The 18,907-nt window shown below is 32.3% G+C and overlaps 1 protein-coding gene across 2 annotated transcripts in view; it reads right to left on the bottom strand.

Moving 5' to 3' along the window:
• Positions 1–18,907, bottom strand: part of LOC149798931 (uncharacterized) — a 77,236-nt gene that overhangs the window by 50,412 nt on the left and 7,917 nt on the right. Inside the window, exons 2-4 of one of the 2 annotated variants that reach the window (XM_089957846.1) lie at positions 11,004–11,047; positions 4,021–4,153; positions 169–468 (exon numbers count right to left, since the gene is read on the bottom strand). In XM_089957846.1, coding sequence (XP_089813972.1) covers positions 169–468; positions 4,021–4,153; positions 11,004–11,036 — 466 coding nt within the window. In that variant the 5' untranslated portion in view covers positions 11,037–11,047. The remainder of the gene's footprint in view (positions 1–168; positions 469–4,020; positions 4,154–11,003; positions 11,048–18,907) is intronic. The other variant, XM_089957845.1, reaches the window with a different exon arrangement.

The following is an 18,907-nucleotide window of genomic DNA, read 5'->3' as shown; positions in this document are numbered from 1 at the left end:
TTTATATGTGAGTATATATGGTATATTTATTTCATGCAGATTGAATTTGACTTTTTTGAAACACAGAGATGTATGACACCACACTAAATCAGTATGATGAAGTCTTTGATGATAAAATATTTGTTCCTGAAAAATCCCAACATGTGACATAACGTCAACAATACTTACTGACAACAAAGATCTGGGTTGTACGATTCACACTGGGGTAACCTTTCTTATTCAAGACACACTGAAATGAAGTATTGCTGCTACTGTCTATGGATTTGATACGCAATACCTGTCCTCCTTCATAAGCTTCTGGTTCCTCAATAGAACAACTTTGTTTACAGGGAATATACTTTTCCCAATTGTTGTCTTTAAATTTGTACCAATTAATGGAGTCATAATTTATCCCACAGCACACTATATCTTGTTCGTGACCAAATCGCACATAGTCAAGATGTACTTCAGGTGATGTGAAATTTGGACCTGAAAAGAAAAGATATGTACATATGTCATGTTCTATTAATTTGCTTAAAACGATGGTCAAAGTTTCTGCTGAATCCAGGCAAAAGTGGTTGTACAGGTTCACCATGTACCACCGTTAATGCTATATCCTGATTTAAAATTGTATTCATTTTATGAAGTACACAGCAGTCATTCTTTCAACTTAAAACAAATTACGAATCAAACAAATAGACCAAAATTCTTACCAGGTGGCAAATCTTTGCAAATATTTAACTCAAAACCTGACTTCCTATTACAAAACATTCTCAGTGCCATCTTCATAATCCTGGTATAGATCATACATGGTGAGATTGTTATAAAGAAAGAAGATTATCATAATTACTGTCTATCTCCTTTATAATCCTGGTATAGATCATACATGGTGAGATTGTCATAAAGAAAGAAGATTATCATAATTACTGTGTATCTCCTTCAGACAGCAAAAGAATATAATCATTTTTTATCCTTGTTCCACAAACTAGAAGCTAAAACAAAAACAAAAACAAAAATTGTCCCAGATGAATACTGCTGTAGCTAGTATGTAGCAGAAGCATTTTTCCATCTTCAATTATGATGCCATAAATACCTTTATTCTTCTTTCTTTCGCATACCATTTCTCTTTCATTCTGTGTTTTAAAAAATCCAAAAACATAAGGAAACAAAAAAGACCTATGGCCCACAAACATACAGACATCACAGTAACTCAATTTGCCGTTACCTAGCTTTATAAATGATTACTTACAAGTGTTTATAAGATCACTCATTTTGTCAATTATAAATTTGCTAAGTGCTCAGTTTTCATGTTTATCACAGATACTTTCTGTAGTCAATTTTCATGTTGATGACAGCTTGGTCACTGTAGCCAATTATTATGTTGATGACAGCTTGGTCACTGTAGCCAATTTTCATGCTGATGACAGCTTGGTCACTTCAGTTCATTATCATGCTGATGACAGCTTGGTCACTGTAGTTAATTATCATGTTGATGACAGCTTGGTCACTGTAGTCAACTATCCTGTTGATGACAGCTTGGACACTAGTCAATTATCATGTTGATGACAGTTTGAACACCGTAGTCAATTATCATGTTGATGACAGCTTGGTCACTGTAGTCAATTATCATGTTGATGATAGCTTGGTCACTGTAGCCAATTTTCATGTTGATGACAGCTTGGTCACTGTAACCAATTTTCATGCTGATGACAGCTTGGTCACTAGCAAATTATCATACTGATGACAGCTTGGTCACTGCAGTCAATTATCATGTTGATGACAGCTTGGTCACTGTAGCCAATTATCATGCTGATGACAGCTTGGTCACTGTAGTCAATTATCATGTTTATGAGAGTTACTATTCTGCTGGCCATGGTAGTTAAAGTCAATGTCTGTGCAATTACTGAATAGCCAATTTCATTGATGTAAAGGACATTGTCTGTGTAAGAAATGCAAACAGGCAAGTAAATGATGAATACAATTACCATATAATCTGACCAAAATAGTTGGGTAGTGCTTTTAGTCGTTGTTGTTGTTGAAGGATTAACATCATTTTTCAGCATAGGATAGGACATACATGGTGGTCAGTATAGATGGTGGAGGAAGAACCCAGGAAAACACCGGAAAGAACCACCAACCAACAAGAAGCTACTGGCGCAAGCTTTCTCTTGCACCTACATTGGCAAAGACCAACACTCAAACCTAAGCAGACTTAGGTGAGATGTTAGTGATCTATAACAGTGACTGCTTTAGACCACACGGCCACTCGGGGCCATCCTTTTAGTAGTATGGTTATAGCTATCCAATTAGTGTCAGCGTGTCATATATTTAGTAAGAAAGCCTTTTCAGCCAAAACCTTGTAATATTCAGTCAACCTGATCGGTCAATAGGAGCCATATATGGGTTTATTAACTAATCATACTAGCTGAACAAAAAAAATCACTTTCATGGAAAATTTCACAGCTGAGTATATGTGTCCAGAAACTTTTATCTTCAAAACAAATTCGAGTACCACAAACAGCACATTATATACATGCCACATTTTTAATTGTACTCTATTTAGGCACTAGTAATGCATGATTGACTCTGGAGATTACTTATCAATGGGTCTCAATGACATTGATCTCTGGTCAATGTAATAGTCTGGAGATTACATATCAATAGGTCTCAATGACACTGATCTCTGGTCCATGTATATGGTCTGGTTTTTATTTATCAATGGGTCTCAGTGACATTGATCTCTGGTCTGCAATGTATATGGTCTTAATGTGCAGAAACCATTATGTTTCCTTCTCAGGCTTACCTTCACCATGATCTCTGACATTAATTTTCCTTCTCAGACTTACCCTGATCATGATTTCTGACATTAGATTTTAGAATCTGTAGATTTCTTTATTACACTAAATGTAAGACATCCACAATGTCTGATGAAGGAACTTAATCTAGAACAATAGTTATTCTGTAAAACCCATTTTTCTTGGAGCCACAATGACTCTGACCTTTTGACCCCAAAAATCAATAGGCTTCTTCTAGACCTTAAGTGCAAGCCCCACAAACTCAAAGTTATTATACAAACAAAACAGCTTTCTTGTTTCAGTCAGTGACCTTGACCTTCTTCACAAAATCAACATGCTTTTTTCTTGCCCAATGTGTAAGTCATTTAGAAACTCTGATATGTGATTGATAGCTGAAATTTTTTGTGCAGAAACCATTTTTCTTCTTTCAGTCAGTGACCTTGGCTTTTCACCTTTGGACCCCAAAATTACCCCAAGTGCAGCTATCCACATGTTTGGTGCAAATATGTGATGTAGAACAAATGTCAATGAGCAGAAACTATTTTTCTTCTCTCAAAATGACCATGACTTCTTGACCCTAAAATCGATAAGGTTATTCCTTATCCCAAACGCAAGCCATCAACAATGTGACTGTGAAATATGAGTTATAATATGGACCCCATTTTTCTTTTTTCAGTCATAGTGATCTTAACCTTCAACCCTGAAATCTACAGGTTTCTTCCTTACCTCACATGCCATCTACAATGGTTGGTAACTGCAGAAAGTGAACAGCCTGAGTCATTGTTCAGAAACAAATTTAGTAACAGAGAGACTGACAATTCTTTGCTCCACCATTTGGCAGGCTAACATAAAATACTGAACTGAAATGTCACAAAAACTTCCAGCATTATTTTAAAAATAATTAAAAGTGTGCAAACCTTACTGTCCCAACATCCATGATAAATACATGCACAGTGTACTCTAGTCACATCACATGAGTACCATCAACCTCTGAAAGGGGATCACCAGTACAAGAAAATCAAAGTTCTTGAGTGGTGTGCATTGTGTGCATTCCCACTAAATGGTTAAACTTTTCAATACTGATTTCAAATGGAGAAGAAATATAAGTAAATTTGCTACTAAAAAATGATCACTAATTCATCCTCACATAAGGAAAATGATGTGTGGCTCCATCTGCTTAATACATCTGGAAACCAAAAATCTACTTAAATCTTTTTCATGATGACAAAACTGCTAGTAGTAGTACCCTGATAACTGATGTTTGATGGAATACTTCTGCAGACTTCTGTGTATGAATGTTGCAGTAAGCTGAGAAATACTGCTATAAAAATGAGATGAACCAGTCCATCATGTCCCATTCTGCTTTCTTGATCTTGGTCCTGAAATAAATGATATTTACCAGGTTTAAATCCATTTGTATCTAAATTGTCATCTTGATCTGGATTTTGAACCAGACAGAAGAAAATAACACAAACTAAATGTAATTACAAAACTTTAAGGAACTCTTTTTACTGAGTGTTTTCTACAACTGTGACATATCGACAGTACTATGACACAAACTAAATGTAATTACAAAACTTTAAGGAACTCTTTTTACTGAGTGTTTTCTACAACTGTGACATTGACAGTACTATGACACAAACTAAATGTAATTACAAAACTTTAAGGAACTCTTTTTACTGAGTGTTTTCTACAACTGTGACATATCGACAGTACTATGACACAAACTAAATGTAATTACAAAACTTTAAGGAACTCTTTTTACTGAGTATTTTCTACAACTGTGACATATTGACAGTACTATGACACAAACTAAATGTAATTACAAAACTTTAAGGAACTCTTTTTACTGAGTGTTTTCTACAACTGTGACATATCGACAGTACTATGACACAAACTAAATGTAATTACAAAACTTTAAGGAACTCTTTTTACTGAGTGTTTTCTACAACTGTGACATATTGACAGTACTATGACACAAACTAAATGTAATTACAAAACTTTAAGGAACTCTTTTTACTGAGTGTTTTCTACAACTGTGACATATTGACAGTACTATGACACAAACTAAATGTAATTACAAAACTTTAAGGAACTCTTTTTACTGAGTATTTTCTACAACTGTGACATATTGACAGTACTATGACACAAACTAAATGTAATTACAAAACTTTAAGGAACTCTTTTTACTGAGTGTTTTCTACAACTGTGACATATTGACAGTACTATGACACAAACTAAATGTAATTACAAAACTTTAAGGAACTCTTTTTACTGAGTGTTTTCTACAACTGTGACATATTGACAGTACTATGACACAAACTAAATGTAATTACAAAACTTTAAGGAACTCTTTTTACTGAGTGTTTTCTACAACTGTGACATATTGACAGTACTATGACACAAACTAAATGTAATTACAAAACTTTAAGGAACTCTTTTTACTGAGTGTTTTCTACAACTGTGACATATTGACAGTACTATGACACAAACTAAATGTAATTACAAAACTTTAAGGAACTCTTTTTACTGAGTGTTTTCTATAACTGTGACATATTGACAGTACTATGACACAAACTAAATGTAATTACAAAACTTTAAGGAACTCTTTTTACTGAGTGTTTTCTACAACTGTGACATATTGACAGTACTATGACACAAACTAAATGTAATTACAAAACTTTAAGGAACTCTTTTTACTGAGTGTTTTCTACAACTGTGACATATTGACAGTACTATGACACAAACTAAATGTAATTACAAAACTTTAAGGAACTCTTTTTACTGAGTGTTTTCTATAACTGTGACATATTGACAGTACTATGACACAAACTAAATGTAATTACAAAACTTTAAGGAACTCTTTTTACTGAGTGTTTTCTACAACTGTGACATATTGACAGTACTATGACACAAACTAAATGTAATTACAAAACTTTAAGGAACTCTTTTTACTGAGTGTTTTCTACAACTGTGACATATCAACAGTACTATGACACAAACTAAATGTAATTACAAAACTTTAAGGAACTCTTTTTACTGATTGGTATGAGAAAAAAAAAATGTTTCCAATTTCATTTCTGTTTTGAACTTTTGAGAAGCATGTTGATTTTTGCAGCATTCCCAAATTTAAGCTACTCCAAGGCTCCCAAATCCATACAGATCATGATGCAAAAATTGTGTACACTGACCCGAAGGCAGAGCTGAAGGCATACAATGATCACAAAAGCAAAGTTGTACGCCACAATTATTCAGATATCCACACCTTAACATTCAGAAATTGTGAAACTGTTGGAATACTGTTGAATTTTGGGCTGTCTATGGAGTTGATTTTTGGCCTGTTTATGGAGCTGATTTTTGGCCTGTTTATTGAGTTGATTTTTGGACCATCTATGGAGTTGATTTTTGGACTGTCTATGGATGAATTTCACATTCAGGATTTAGTCTCATGAACAAAATCATAAATATAATGGACCAACCATTCCCTTATTTGGAGGGCAGGAGCAAATTAAAAGTACAAGAAAACAGATCATGAATCCAGACAAATGGTACCTTGAAAGCCACTTGCCCATGACATGTGTCTTAACAAAATGGCAGCGACTGCATATATTCTGAAAACATTTGTGTCAAGGCTTCCATTATTTACATCTCCACCCATCTGATAGCACATCAGCATTGTCTAATACTGAAAGCCTCCATGTCAGGAAGCTTTCTGTCAACTGAAAGCAGGATGTGTCAAGGTAGGTTTGATTCTGTTATACATCTTTTTTCAGATTAATGCATAAACGTTTTTACATTTTTAATAATGGCAGCAATATTTCATGGCAGACTGGCATCATTAGTAAATATGTGAAAGGCCTTCACTGAGCCAGAAAGCTTTTGTGTCAACTGTGGCAAAATTCTGTTTGGCATATTTTTAGATAAAGTTCCAGATTTTGATGGTAAATCAGTATCACCTGAATAAATGCAATAGCCCTACTTTATGCCAGAATATTATTTAGTCAGATTTAATAGCCCTACTTTATGCCAGAATATTATTTTGTCAAATTTGGTACAAACAGACTTTCTTCATGCTAAAGAGGTTTTATCCTCAAATTTGGTACAAACTGAATAGCCGTTTTACATACCCAAATGTTTTGGAGGTCAAATTTAGTCAAATTATGCTGAGTGGTTTTAAGAAGACGTTTTAACATGGTTCATACAAAAATCTCAGACCACACTTAAGCACTTCTTCAATGGCATCCATAGATTAAATAACCCACTTTTAAAGTCGAATTATGAAACTTCTTTAACCGTATTTGCATTTACTCCATCTTCCATGTTATACCATGCAGTATGAAAAGTTTAATTCCTAAAATATAAACATCAACACACATTGAATATACAATAATGGCAGTGTCAACAAAAGTAACCGTCATTATCAACTGTCGTATTGCATTTGAAGTTTGTCATATTATTATATTCAATCTTTCAAGGTTTGTCCAATCACTACATTTTACTTTTCAGTGATTCTACCATATCATTTATCTTCAAGGTTTGTCCAATCACTACATTTTACTTTTTCAGTTATTCTACCATATCATTTAATTTATCTTCAAGGTTTGTCCAATCACTACATTTTACTTTTTCAGTGATTCTACCATATCATTTAATTTATCTTCAAGGTTTGTCCAATCACTACATTTCACTTTTTCAGTGATTCTACCATATCATTTAATTTATCTTCAAGGTTTGTCCAATCACTACATTTTACTTTTTCAGTGATTTTACCATATCATTTAATTTATCTTCAAGGTTTGTCCAATCACTACATTTTACTTTTTCAGTGATTCTACCATATCATTTAATTTATCTTCAAGGTTTGTCCAATCACTACATTTCACTTTTTCAGTGATTCTACCATATCATTTAATTTATCTTCAAGGTTTGTCCAATCACTACATTTGACTTTTTCAGTAATTCTACCATATCTTTTAATTTATCTTCAAGGTTTGTCCAATCACTACATTTTACTTTTTCAGTTATTCTACCATATCATTTAATTTATCTTCAAGGTTTGTCCAATCACTACATTTTACTTTTTTCAGTAATTCTACCATATCATTTAATTGATCTTCAAGGTTTGTCCAATCACTACATTTTACTTTTCCAGTGATTCTACCATATCATTTAATTTATCTTCAAGGTTTGTCCAATCACTACATTTTACTTTTTCAGTGATTCTACCATATCATTTAATTTATCTTCAAGGTTTGTCCAATCACTACATTTTACCTTTTCAGTGATTCTACCATATCATTTAATTTATCTTCAAGGTTTGTCCAATCATTACATTTTACTTTTTTCAGTAATTCTACCATATCATTTAATTTATCTTCAAGGTTTGTCCAATCACTACATTTTACCTTTTCAGTGATTCTACCATATCATTTAATTTATCTTCAAGGTTTGTCCAATCACTACATTTCACCTTTTTCAGTGATTCTACCATATCATTTAATTTATCTTCAAGGTTTGTCCAATCACTACATTTTACTTTTTCAGTGATTCTACCATATCATTTAATTTATCTTCAAGGTTTGTCCAATCACTACATTTTACTTTTTTCAGTAATTCTACCATATCATTTAATTGATCTTCAAGGTTTGTCCAATCACTACATTTTACTTTTTTCAGTAATTCTACCATATCATTTAATTGATCTTCAAGGTTTGTCCAATCACTACATTTTACTTTTTCAGTGATTCTACCATATCATTTAATTTATCTTCAAGGTTTGTCCAATCACTACATTTTACTTTTTCAGTGATTCTACCATATCATTTAATTTATCTTCAAGGTTTGTCCAATCACTACATTTTACTTTTTCAGTTATTCTACCATATCATTTAATTTATCTTCAAGGTTTGTCCAATCACTACATTTTACTTTTTCAGTGATTTTACCATATTATTTAATTTATCTTCAAGGTTTGTCCAATCACTACATTTTACTTTTTCAGTGATTCTACCATATCATTTAATTTATCTTCAAGGTTTGTCCAATCACTACATTTTACTTTTTTCAGTAATTCTACCATATCATTTAATTTATCTTCAAGGTTTGTCCAATCACTACATTTTACTTTTTTCAGTAATTCTACCATATCATTTAATTTATCTTCAAGGTTTGCCCAATCACTATATTTTACTTTTTCAGTGATTCTACCATATCATTTAATTTATCTTCAAGGTTTGTCCAATCACTACATTTTACTTTTTCAGTGATTTTACCATATCATTTAATTTATCTTCAAGGTTTGTCCAATCACTACATTTTACTTTTTCAATGATTCTACCATATCATTTAATTTATCTTCAAGGTTTGTCCAATCACTACATTTTACTTTTTCAGTGATTCTACCATATCATTTAATTTATCTTCAAGGTTTGTCCAATCACTACATTTTACTTTTTCAGTGATTCTACCATATCATTTAATTTATCTTCAAGGTTTGTCCAATCACTACATTTTACTTTTTCAGTAATTCTACCATATCATTTATCTTCAAGGTTTGTCCAATCACTACATTTTACTTTTTCAGTAATTCTACCATATCATTTAATTTATCTTCAAGGTTTGTCCAATCACTACATTTCACTTTTTCAGTGATTCTACCATATCATTTAATTTAACTTCAAGGTTTCTCCAATCACTACATTTTACTTTTTCAGTGATTCTACCATATCATTTAATTTATCTTCAAGGTTTGTCCAATCACTACATTTTACTTTTTCAGTAATTCTACCATATCATTTAATTTATCTTCAAGGTTTGTCCAATTACTACATTTTACTTTTTCAGTGATTCTACCATATCATTTAATTTAACTTCAAGGTTTGTCCAATCACTACATTTTACTTTTTTCAGTAATTCTACCATATCATTTAATTTATCTTCAAGGTTTGTCCAATCACTACATTTTACCTTTTCAGTAATTCTACCATATCATTTAATTTATCTTCAAGGTTTGTCCAATCACTACATTTTACTTTTTCAGTGATTCTACCATATCATTTAATTTATCTTCAAGGTTTGTCCGATCACTACATTTTACTTTTTTCAGTAATTCTACCATATCATTTAATTTATCTTCAAGGTTTGTCCGATCACTACATTTTACTTTTTTCAGTAATTCTACCATATCATTTAATTTATCTTCAAGGTTTGTCCAATCACTACATTTTACTTTTTCAGTGATTCTACCACATCATTTAACTTCAAGATTTGTTAATGCCTAGGCTTTTTCTTAAGCTCATTTTCAAAGACAGTTTGAATGAAAGGTAAAAGTTAGCTGCCCTGTTATTACTGCCTTCTTGCTGAGGCTATCAGCTTTAACTAGTTTTTATACTTTCAATGGTTTTTCGAGACTTGTATGATATGAATAACAAGCTATGCAATACCAAAATGTAATTATTACTGATATCAAAATAAAGCATTTAAAGTGCTGTTAGTATCCAACAAGAATGATGTTAACAAACTTTTTGTGAAGTATTGATCATATTATATGATTTTCTTAAAATATTATTGATGGGTTTCTGTACATACAGCATTATGACATCAAAATAATGTGTCTGACATCAAATTAACAGTATGACATCAAATTAACATGTCTATGGAAGTATGACATAAAAATAACATGTCTATGGAAGTATGACATCAAAATAACATGTCTTGGGCAGTATGACATCAAAATAACATGTCTTGGGCAGTATGACATCAAAATAAGAAGTCTAGGGCAGTATGACATCAAAATAACATGTCTTGGGCAGTATGACATCAAAATAAGAAGTCTAGGGCAGTATGACATCAATATGTTGTAACTTTTTACCAAGTTTTACTGTAAATCAGTTGATAGGGTAGATGTCAAATGATGTGATTATCACATTATAAAAGCATCAAAATCTTGCCGATATTTTTGCCTAGGTGTACTGCATTCCTATAAACCCAAGTACTGACTGGATATAAAATAACACGGTTTCGTACTGAATCAAATGAAATATAAATTCTTACTTCTTACACAATTTCACTAGCCTTAATAAGAGTCAGGTGAAAGAAAATGACAAAGTCAACAAAATGTATACAACACCATTGAAAGTCTTTAGGAATTTACAAACTGCCATAAATTGGTAGTGCAGGCATTCTGTTGTAGAAATTCAATGTGATCTCATTCTGATAAAATTCACTCACCAACATCTTTATGTAGCTGGTAAGGGGAGCCATTGATCTTCAACCTGTGATAATTTAATAACACTTTAAATACTAATCCTGCTTTTACTTATTAATGCTAAATCCAATAACTTCCTATGTACCTGACTTACTCATTCTAAATCCAATAATTTTCTATGTATCTGACTTATTCATGCTAAATCCAATAACTTTCTATGTACCTGACTTATTCATACCAATACAATAACTTTCTATGTACCTGACTTATTCATGCTAAATCCAATAATTTTCTATGTACCAGACTTATTCACACCAATACAATAACTTTCTATGTACCTGACATATTTATGCTAAATCCAATAACTTTCTATGTATCTGACTTATTCATGCCAAATCCAATAACTTTCAATGAATCTGACTTATTCATGCCAAATCCAATACCTTTCTTTCTATCTGACTCATTAATGCTAAATCCAATAACTTTCTATGTACTTGACTTATTCATGCCAAATCCGATAACTTTCTATGTACCTGTCTTATTCATACCAATACAATAACTTTCTATGTACATGTACCTGACTTATTCATGCTAAATCCAATAATTTTCTATGTACCAGACTTATTCACACCAATACAATAACTTTCTATGTACCTGACATATTTATGCTAAATCCAATAACTTTCTATGTATCTGACTCATTAATGCTAAATCCAATAACTTTCTATGTATCTGACTTATTAATGCTAAATCCAATAACTTTCAATGAATCTGACTTATTCATTCCAAATCCAATAACTTTCAATGAATCTGACTTATTCATGCCAAATCCAATAACTTTCAATGAATCTGACTTATTCATGCCAAATCCAATAACTTTCAATGAATCTTATTCATGCTAAATCTAATAACTTTCAATGAATCTGACTTATTCATGCTAAATCCAATAACTTTCAATGAATCTGACTTATTCATGCTAAATCCAATAACTTTCTATGCACCTGACTTATTCATGCTAAATCCAATAACTTTCTTTCTATCTGACTCATTAATGCTAAATCCAATAACTTTCTATGTACCTGACTTATTCATGCTAAATCCAATAACTTTCTATGTATCTGACTTATTCATGCTAAATCCAATAACTTTCTATGCACCTGACTTATTCATGCTAAATCCAATAACTTTCTTTCTATCTGACTCATTAATGCTAAATCCAATAACTTTCTATGTACCTGACTTATTCATGCTAAATCCAATAACTTTCTATGTATCTGACTTATTATTAATGCTAAATCCAATAACTTTCTATGTATCTGACTTATTAATGCTAAATCCAATAACTTTCTATGAATATAACTTATTCATACTAAATCCAATAATTTTCTTTGTATTTGACTTATTCATGCTAAATCCAATAACTCTCTTTGCATCTGACTTATTCATGCTAAATCCAATAACTTTCTATGCATCTGACTTATTAATGCTAAATCCAATAACTTTCTGTTATGTATATGACTTATCAATGCTAAATCCAATAACTTTCTATGTATTTGGCCTTACATGGGATTGGTATATAAATAAGTACATACATTACTACTCAATATATGTGATTTTACCAATGACAACTCTCAATTTTAAAGATTCTAAATAATCCAGCATTTCGTAAGTAAACATCCTTAAATAATTCAATCATTCCTTTACATCATTTGTGTATGGTGACTTTCTTAAATTTATTTCAAAATTGTGGTGCAATCTTCCAAGTTTTTTAATAATGCTGACCCTCAAAAACTAGCCCTGGATCATTGTTTTTCTGAAACTCTGAGAAAAAAGTGAGATTTAAATGAAATAAAAAGAGTATTAATATAAGTTAATAAAGTTTACTATAGTATCAGTTTACTGATTACTCCTGAATTGATTTAATGCCAAAGAATACATACTCATGCCCCCACTCATCAGCTTAGCACATGAAATAAAAACATGTTCATATCTTTACCTAAATTAAATAAACATGATAGTGAGCTGAACAGATAGACTGCAGAGATCTCGGAAACGCTTAATTACGCGTATTTGGATGCCAATTTTTGATCTGGGATGCAGAAAGTCACTGAGGCGGGTGTCCGCCGTACGCATGTAATATGTGTGCGGCAAAATTCAAAGATTTGCCTGTCCTGCTTCAGCCACCTGCTTTGTGCGAAAATGTGTTGATCAATTAGCTGTGCTCATATTTACAATGACAGAATTCAGGGACTGAAAGACCCCTTGATGTACATACATGTTGCCATTTTATAAGAGTACATAAAAAAGAACATGATGAAATAGCTGGGCGGCAAGTTCAAAGGCTTTGACTGGCGACCTGGTAGAAAATGTATTGATATTTACAGTGATTGAATTCTGGGGCAGAAAGACCGAGAGATGCACATGTGGTCATTTATAAAAGTACATCAAATAAACAACTTTAGCTTTCGTTATTGTGTTCATTTCCGAATGTAGCGGAATAAGCAGTGCACGTGACCTCAGAACCAAGACGTTGAGACTTAGACAAAATGACATTCGTAAGTGGGTGACAAGTCGCCTAAAAATGTAAGCTTTCTTCTGTTAGAAAAGCGAAAACGACTTTGCCCTGCGATTATTTAAGAGGTACATTGACTGATCATACCATATTTCTTTTAAATGCCCCTCGCCTTAGCCCAGTTAGTTCTAGTGTTGTAGCGAAATGTATTCATCAAGGCATCAGTAGCTAGGCCTAGTTTTTATATCAATCACGTTGACAAACAAACTCTTGCCCATTCACAAGCATTATGTTTTGATAGCTGATTGACCATTAACCCTTTTCCGAGTAAGGTAGCAACTATCAATTTCCTGCATGCTATCCTTTGATCATAAAACATACAAACTTGTGTTTTTAAGATCAGAATCGGTGATCTGGATATATATTAACAGCCTCTTATAGACTATTTCATCATAAAATTAGTTTGAAACTGCAAGTGAACCAGTAGGCCTGACAGGAAATAATGGCGTACTTCGCTAAGTCTGGGATGTACCAATTTATTAGATTGTCTGTTTTCTTAAATCATCGAGCAAATATATTCAGAAAAAATATACAAATCATTGAAACCAAAGCATAGGTATTATTTTATTAAAGATTTAACTTTAAAATGCAAAAAAAAAAAAAAAAATTATGAAGGTCAGCAACGTATGGGACAATGCTATGTTGTGGAATTCCCGAGATGCGCTTTAAGGTCTAGCTGTTTTCTGACTTAACACATATTTGCGAAAATACAGAGAAAAAACACAGCAAATCTGATACTATTTATTTGCTTAAAAGTACTACAAGTATATATACAAATAAATAAACATTAAATTTGCGATCTTGTCAATGGACTGTTGTAATGAAGCTATATTATAGTGAGTGATTATATTACGAAAACCTCTCCATCTAAAAATAGATGCACTCACGTCTGTGTTGAATCTGTAATAAAAAGAAGGGACTGCAACTTTTGATGGTGGGACTCCTATTTTTGCCAAAATGGGAGTCCTGGACTCCTAGTTTTAAAATCCTAGTGAGACCTCTGGATAGAAAATAACAGGGTTTTTTTTGTTAGTTTGGAGTATAGTGAGAGAACTCTTGAATGGCAGAGCAAAATGCAGTGATGGCAAAGCATGGGGGAAGTGTCCCTCTATTTCAATCTCATATGACTCTCATGGATAGAAATGTAAGAGAAGATGAAATCTTCTGCAAACGCACATCTGCATTTTTTCCAAAGTAGCATACGGTGAGAAATAAATGTCTCAAATGTTCAAAATAAATTCAACAGGCTAACATGTGGAACTCAAATATGATAGCTGTGCAGCATCTTTAGCAAATTTCCCACAAGTTTTTGTCCTCCAAATCTGGACCATATGTCCCCCCGCCTCCACCATCAGGAACATTTTTTTAAAAAATATGCCTAAAATGTTTCACTAGTGGATGCCCATCCACTTCAATGCTAGCAATGGAAAAAAATGTTAACAGTAATAAAAAAAGCTGTAAGATGGCAATGAATATCCATTCTGAATTACAAACAAAATAGACTAAATTTAAGCAAATACATGATCTGTCATTTAATCAATTATTTATTCATCTTGCAAATAAAAGAGTAATTCATAAAACATGCACATTTTTTATAATAAAAATGATGATGGATATAGAGTAAATATAGAACAAAATTAAAAAGCAAGATCTGAAATGGAAAATTCCATGATGCTGCTCATTTTAGGGTAAAAAGGTATCCAAACATATTAATATTTTTTTTACAACAATGTAAGGTGGCAAAACTGTCCAAGAAAATAAGATTATCTCATTATTTGTACAATATTAGTGAATTATGTACATGTACTATTATTTTCCTTTGTCCCTCTGAAATATTTTGTGTCCCCCAAATTTTGATGGTTTGGGGCACAGTGGCAGCTGCCCTTTAGACCATAGGTATAATACTGGGACAAGAGGCTGATAATGATACATCTTTTAATTTTCTTTAATACACAAGAAAAAGGTAAAGATATTTACAATCTTCATTTATGTTTTTTGGTTGGGATTTTTAATGATCCCACTGTTTGACCTACTGGGTAGTCAGAGTTTCACCCAGCATAAATGTCAACAGCTGTAAAATCAAAGGAAAGGTTAGGGAAAACTATACTCCATGCTTTCTAATGAATTTACGCAATTAATGTACTCCCTCGTCTCACCTTGCCCAACATTTCCAAACAGGATCCCCGATTTCTGGCAGACGAATAGTCCTACAGTGTATTATATCTCCCCTGATATTCATGTTTTGGGTGTGATGTTTTACAGCCCAAATAATGGTGTTGTTTAGCACGTTCCTTTGTCGACTGACAGTGGAACGTGAGGCCAAATTTTCAGAAATATCTCACACTTGACAGCACATATCAATAATTTTCCACAAATTAAAGTCATGCTGCTTCAGTCAGAATGCCAAAATCAGTTAAAAGGATGATAACTATCTTGAACGAATGAAACTAATCAAACACTTTCTTCAAGATTAGTATATTTTTATTTGTTTCATTAAGGAAACCAGGGGTCAAGATAGACTTGAATTTTAGGGAGAAGTGACTTATTCTTATGGAGAGAGCAGGGAGAAGTGAGAGCTCAACAGGGACAAGTGGACACAAAGTATTCATATTTGTATTAAACTTTGGATTTAAGCAATACTTTATTTTCAGGTAGACAATTTTCTGAGTTATTTTGGCCATATGACTCTAAAAGAGAATAAAAGAAACTACATTGTAACAAATTTTAACTGAGTAACCAGATTATATTACTGTAATTTCAAGTTAGTAAAAATGTTTAATCAACTACCCTTAATCAATTTTTTAAAATTCTTTTATTTATTTATGCTTTCTAAAAGTTCACAATAATGGCACTTTCAAAGATTTCTAAACGTTTTTGAAGCAACCCCTGTACCATGTACATGAGGGCAAATGCACATGTGTCTTAAGAGGTAGTCACGTGATATCAATAATAACCAATTTCTTGTGTTGCTATAGGAAAACAAGTTGAATATATAAATGAAAGTCACGTAATTTTACAGAAATATGAAGAAGAAAAAAACTTCTCAAAATATTTATTCTGAAAACAACGACAATGTAAGATATTTACCCTGATATATATGTTGTTGGGTCCAATAAATATCAGGGTGTACATCCTACATGGTAGGACTACTCAAACCCAGATCCTAATATATGTTGCTAAGCCTGACAAAGCTACATAAAGCCTGACATAGTCGCACAAAGTCTGACAAAGCTACACAAAGCCTGACATAGTCACAGCAAGTCAAATTTGAAAAATGTATTTATATTGTATATGATATTGATGAATATATTAACTAAACTGAAAGACTAGTTTTCAACATACATGTAATTGTACCAAATGAAATGACCTAAAACTAGGCAACAAAGTTCAAATTTAAACAATGATACAGTAATAACAATGTCTAACAAAATCATAACCAAAATTTTATTATTTAATAAACTGTTAATTGGACTGATTACTGAAAGAAAATGCAATTTTTCACTGTATGTCATAATTATTTATTAATTTTTTTGTTGACAACCTTAGATAAAAATGATCTGTCTTCATTCAACAAAGCATAACAAAGACACACAATGCCAGACAGCCATATAACGTTTTATTAGAAAGGTGTACCTATGTTGTAATACGAGTTAGATGAATAAATCAACCAAAGCGAAAGTCCATGGTTAAACATATACCCAATTAACTGACCACAAACTGGGACATAAATTCCAAATTTGGATAATAACAAAGTTAGACAAAATCATATATGAAATAAGTTTTATTTTAAAATGTGTAAATTGGATAAACTATGGAAAGAAAATCAATATCACTAAGTAACAGGCAATGTGCCAATTTTGTTCAAATCATTGTTGCTCCATTTGGATGGTTGTCAACAGAACTATTTCTGGTTCTTTTCCCATCTCAGAGGTGTGCTAGGTATAGAAATTAAAAATGTAGAGATACTCATGGGGATGGACAATACAAAGGCAATGTTCAACACTACTGATCTGGCTTTCCCTGACTGCAAATGAAGGCTATGAATGAAATACATCAAAGACAATCTTATCCATCAAATGACAGAAATTAGTCCTGAAAACATTAAGGAGAGGACAGATATAGTTGAAATGATCCTTGGATCAAATGGTGTTGCCACAGCCAATGACTTAGCAACTTTTGATGAATGTAAAAGAATCTTAAAAAATAAATTGACTGAAAGTAAACACCAGGATTTTTTGTTACATTATGAAAAATACATTCAGGTGAAAATTGCAAAACTTGTATATGATGATGACCAGATGTAGACAAACAATAATATGGGAAGCTTTTCTTTGGATAAATTATGAAACAAACACACCCTACGACAATAGTATGCATTATTATTATCACTTTGTATGCCTTTGTTATGCTTTGGCAAACATTTATAGATTTGCTGAGTTTGTTGACATGTTTGGTAACTCGAAAAGACATACTTAAAGATATAGCATTTTCTTTCCATAGTTTATCCAATTAAAACATATTAAAATAATTTTAAAAAAGTTTCAAATGTATATCCCAATTCACAGTCATTAAAGGGGCATATGTTTAACCATAGTCTTTTGATTTTGGTTGATTTTGGATTCAATTTAGTTCAGTTTGGTTGATTTATTCATCAAACTCATATTGCAACATAAATGCACCTTTCTAATATGACTTTGTATTACTTTATTTGTGACTTTGTTATGCTTTCTCAAATACAGTCAGATCATATTATCTAGAGTTGTCAGCAAAAAATTGATAAATCTTTGGAAGATATATTGAAAAACTGCATTTTCTTTTAATAATCAGTCAAACTGAGTTTTTAAAATGATCACAATTCATATGATTTTGTCAGACATTGTTATTACTTTATCATTGCTCAAATTCGAACTCTGTTGTCCAATTTTCGGTCATTTAATTTGGCTTAATAATGCTGAAAAATAGTCTTTCGGTTTGGTTAACTTTTACAATATAAATACACTTTCTAATTTGACTTTGCATGACTGTCAGGCTATGCGATTTTGTGAGGCTGGTAGGACAGACCGCAGGGGCTAGTTACAAAGAAAATTACGAGTATCCGTCAATGAATCAGGGGCTGGGGATCTAACTTGTAGGCCTAATAGTGTTACAAGTTAGATCCCCAGCCCTCGATTCACTGACGGATACTACTAATTTTCTTTGAAACAAGCACCTGTGGGACCGAAACCATGCCACTCATTTTAACTATATATATTTAGCATAACCCAAAGTATGTTTAGTGACCAGGGCCGGCGCTACCATATAGGCAAACTAGGCAGCCGCCTAGGGCGCTGATTTCAGTGGGCGCATTTTTAATTT

The sequence above is a fragment of the Sinohyriopsis cumingii genome, chromosome 5 (assembly GCF_028554795.1).
Source record: "Sinohyriopsis cumingii isolate HCF-2022 chromosome 5, ASM2855479v2, whole genome shotgun sequence".
NCBI lineage: Eukaryota > Metazoa > Mollusca > Bivalvia > Unionida > Unionidae > Sinohyriopsis > Sinohyriopsis cumingii.
The sequence above is the reverse complement of the archived record's forward strand: the minus strand, read 5'-3'. Positions and strand labels throughout refer to the sequence as shown.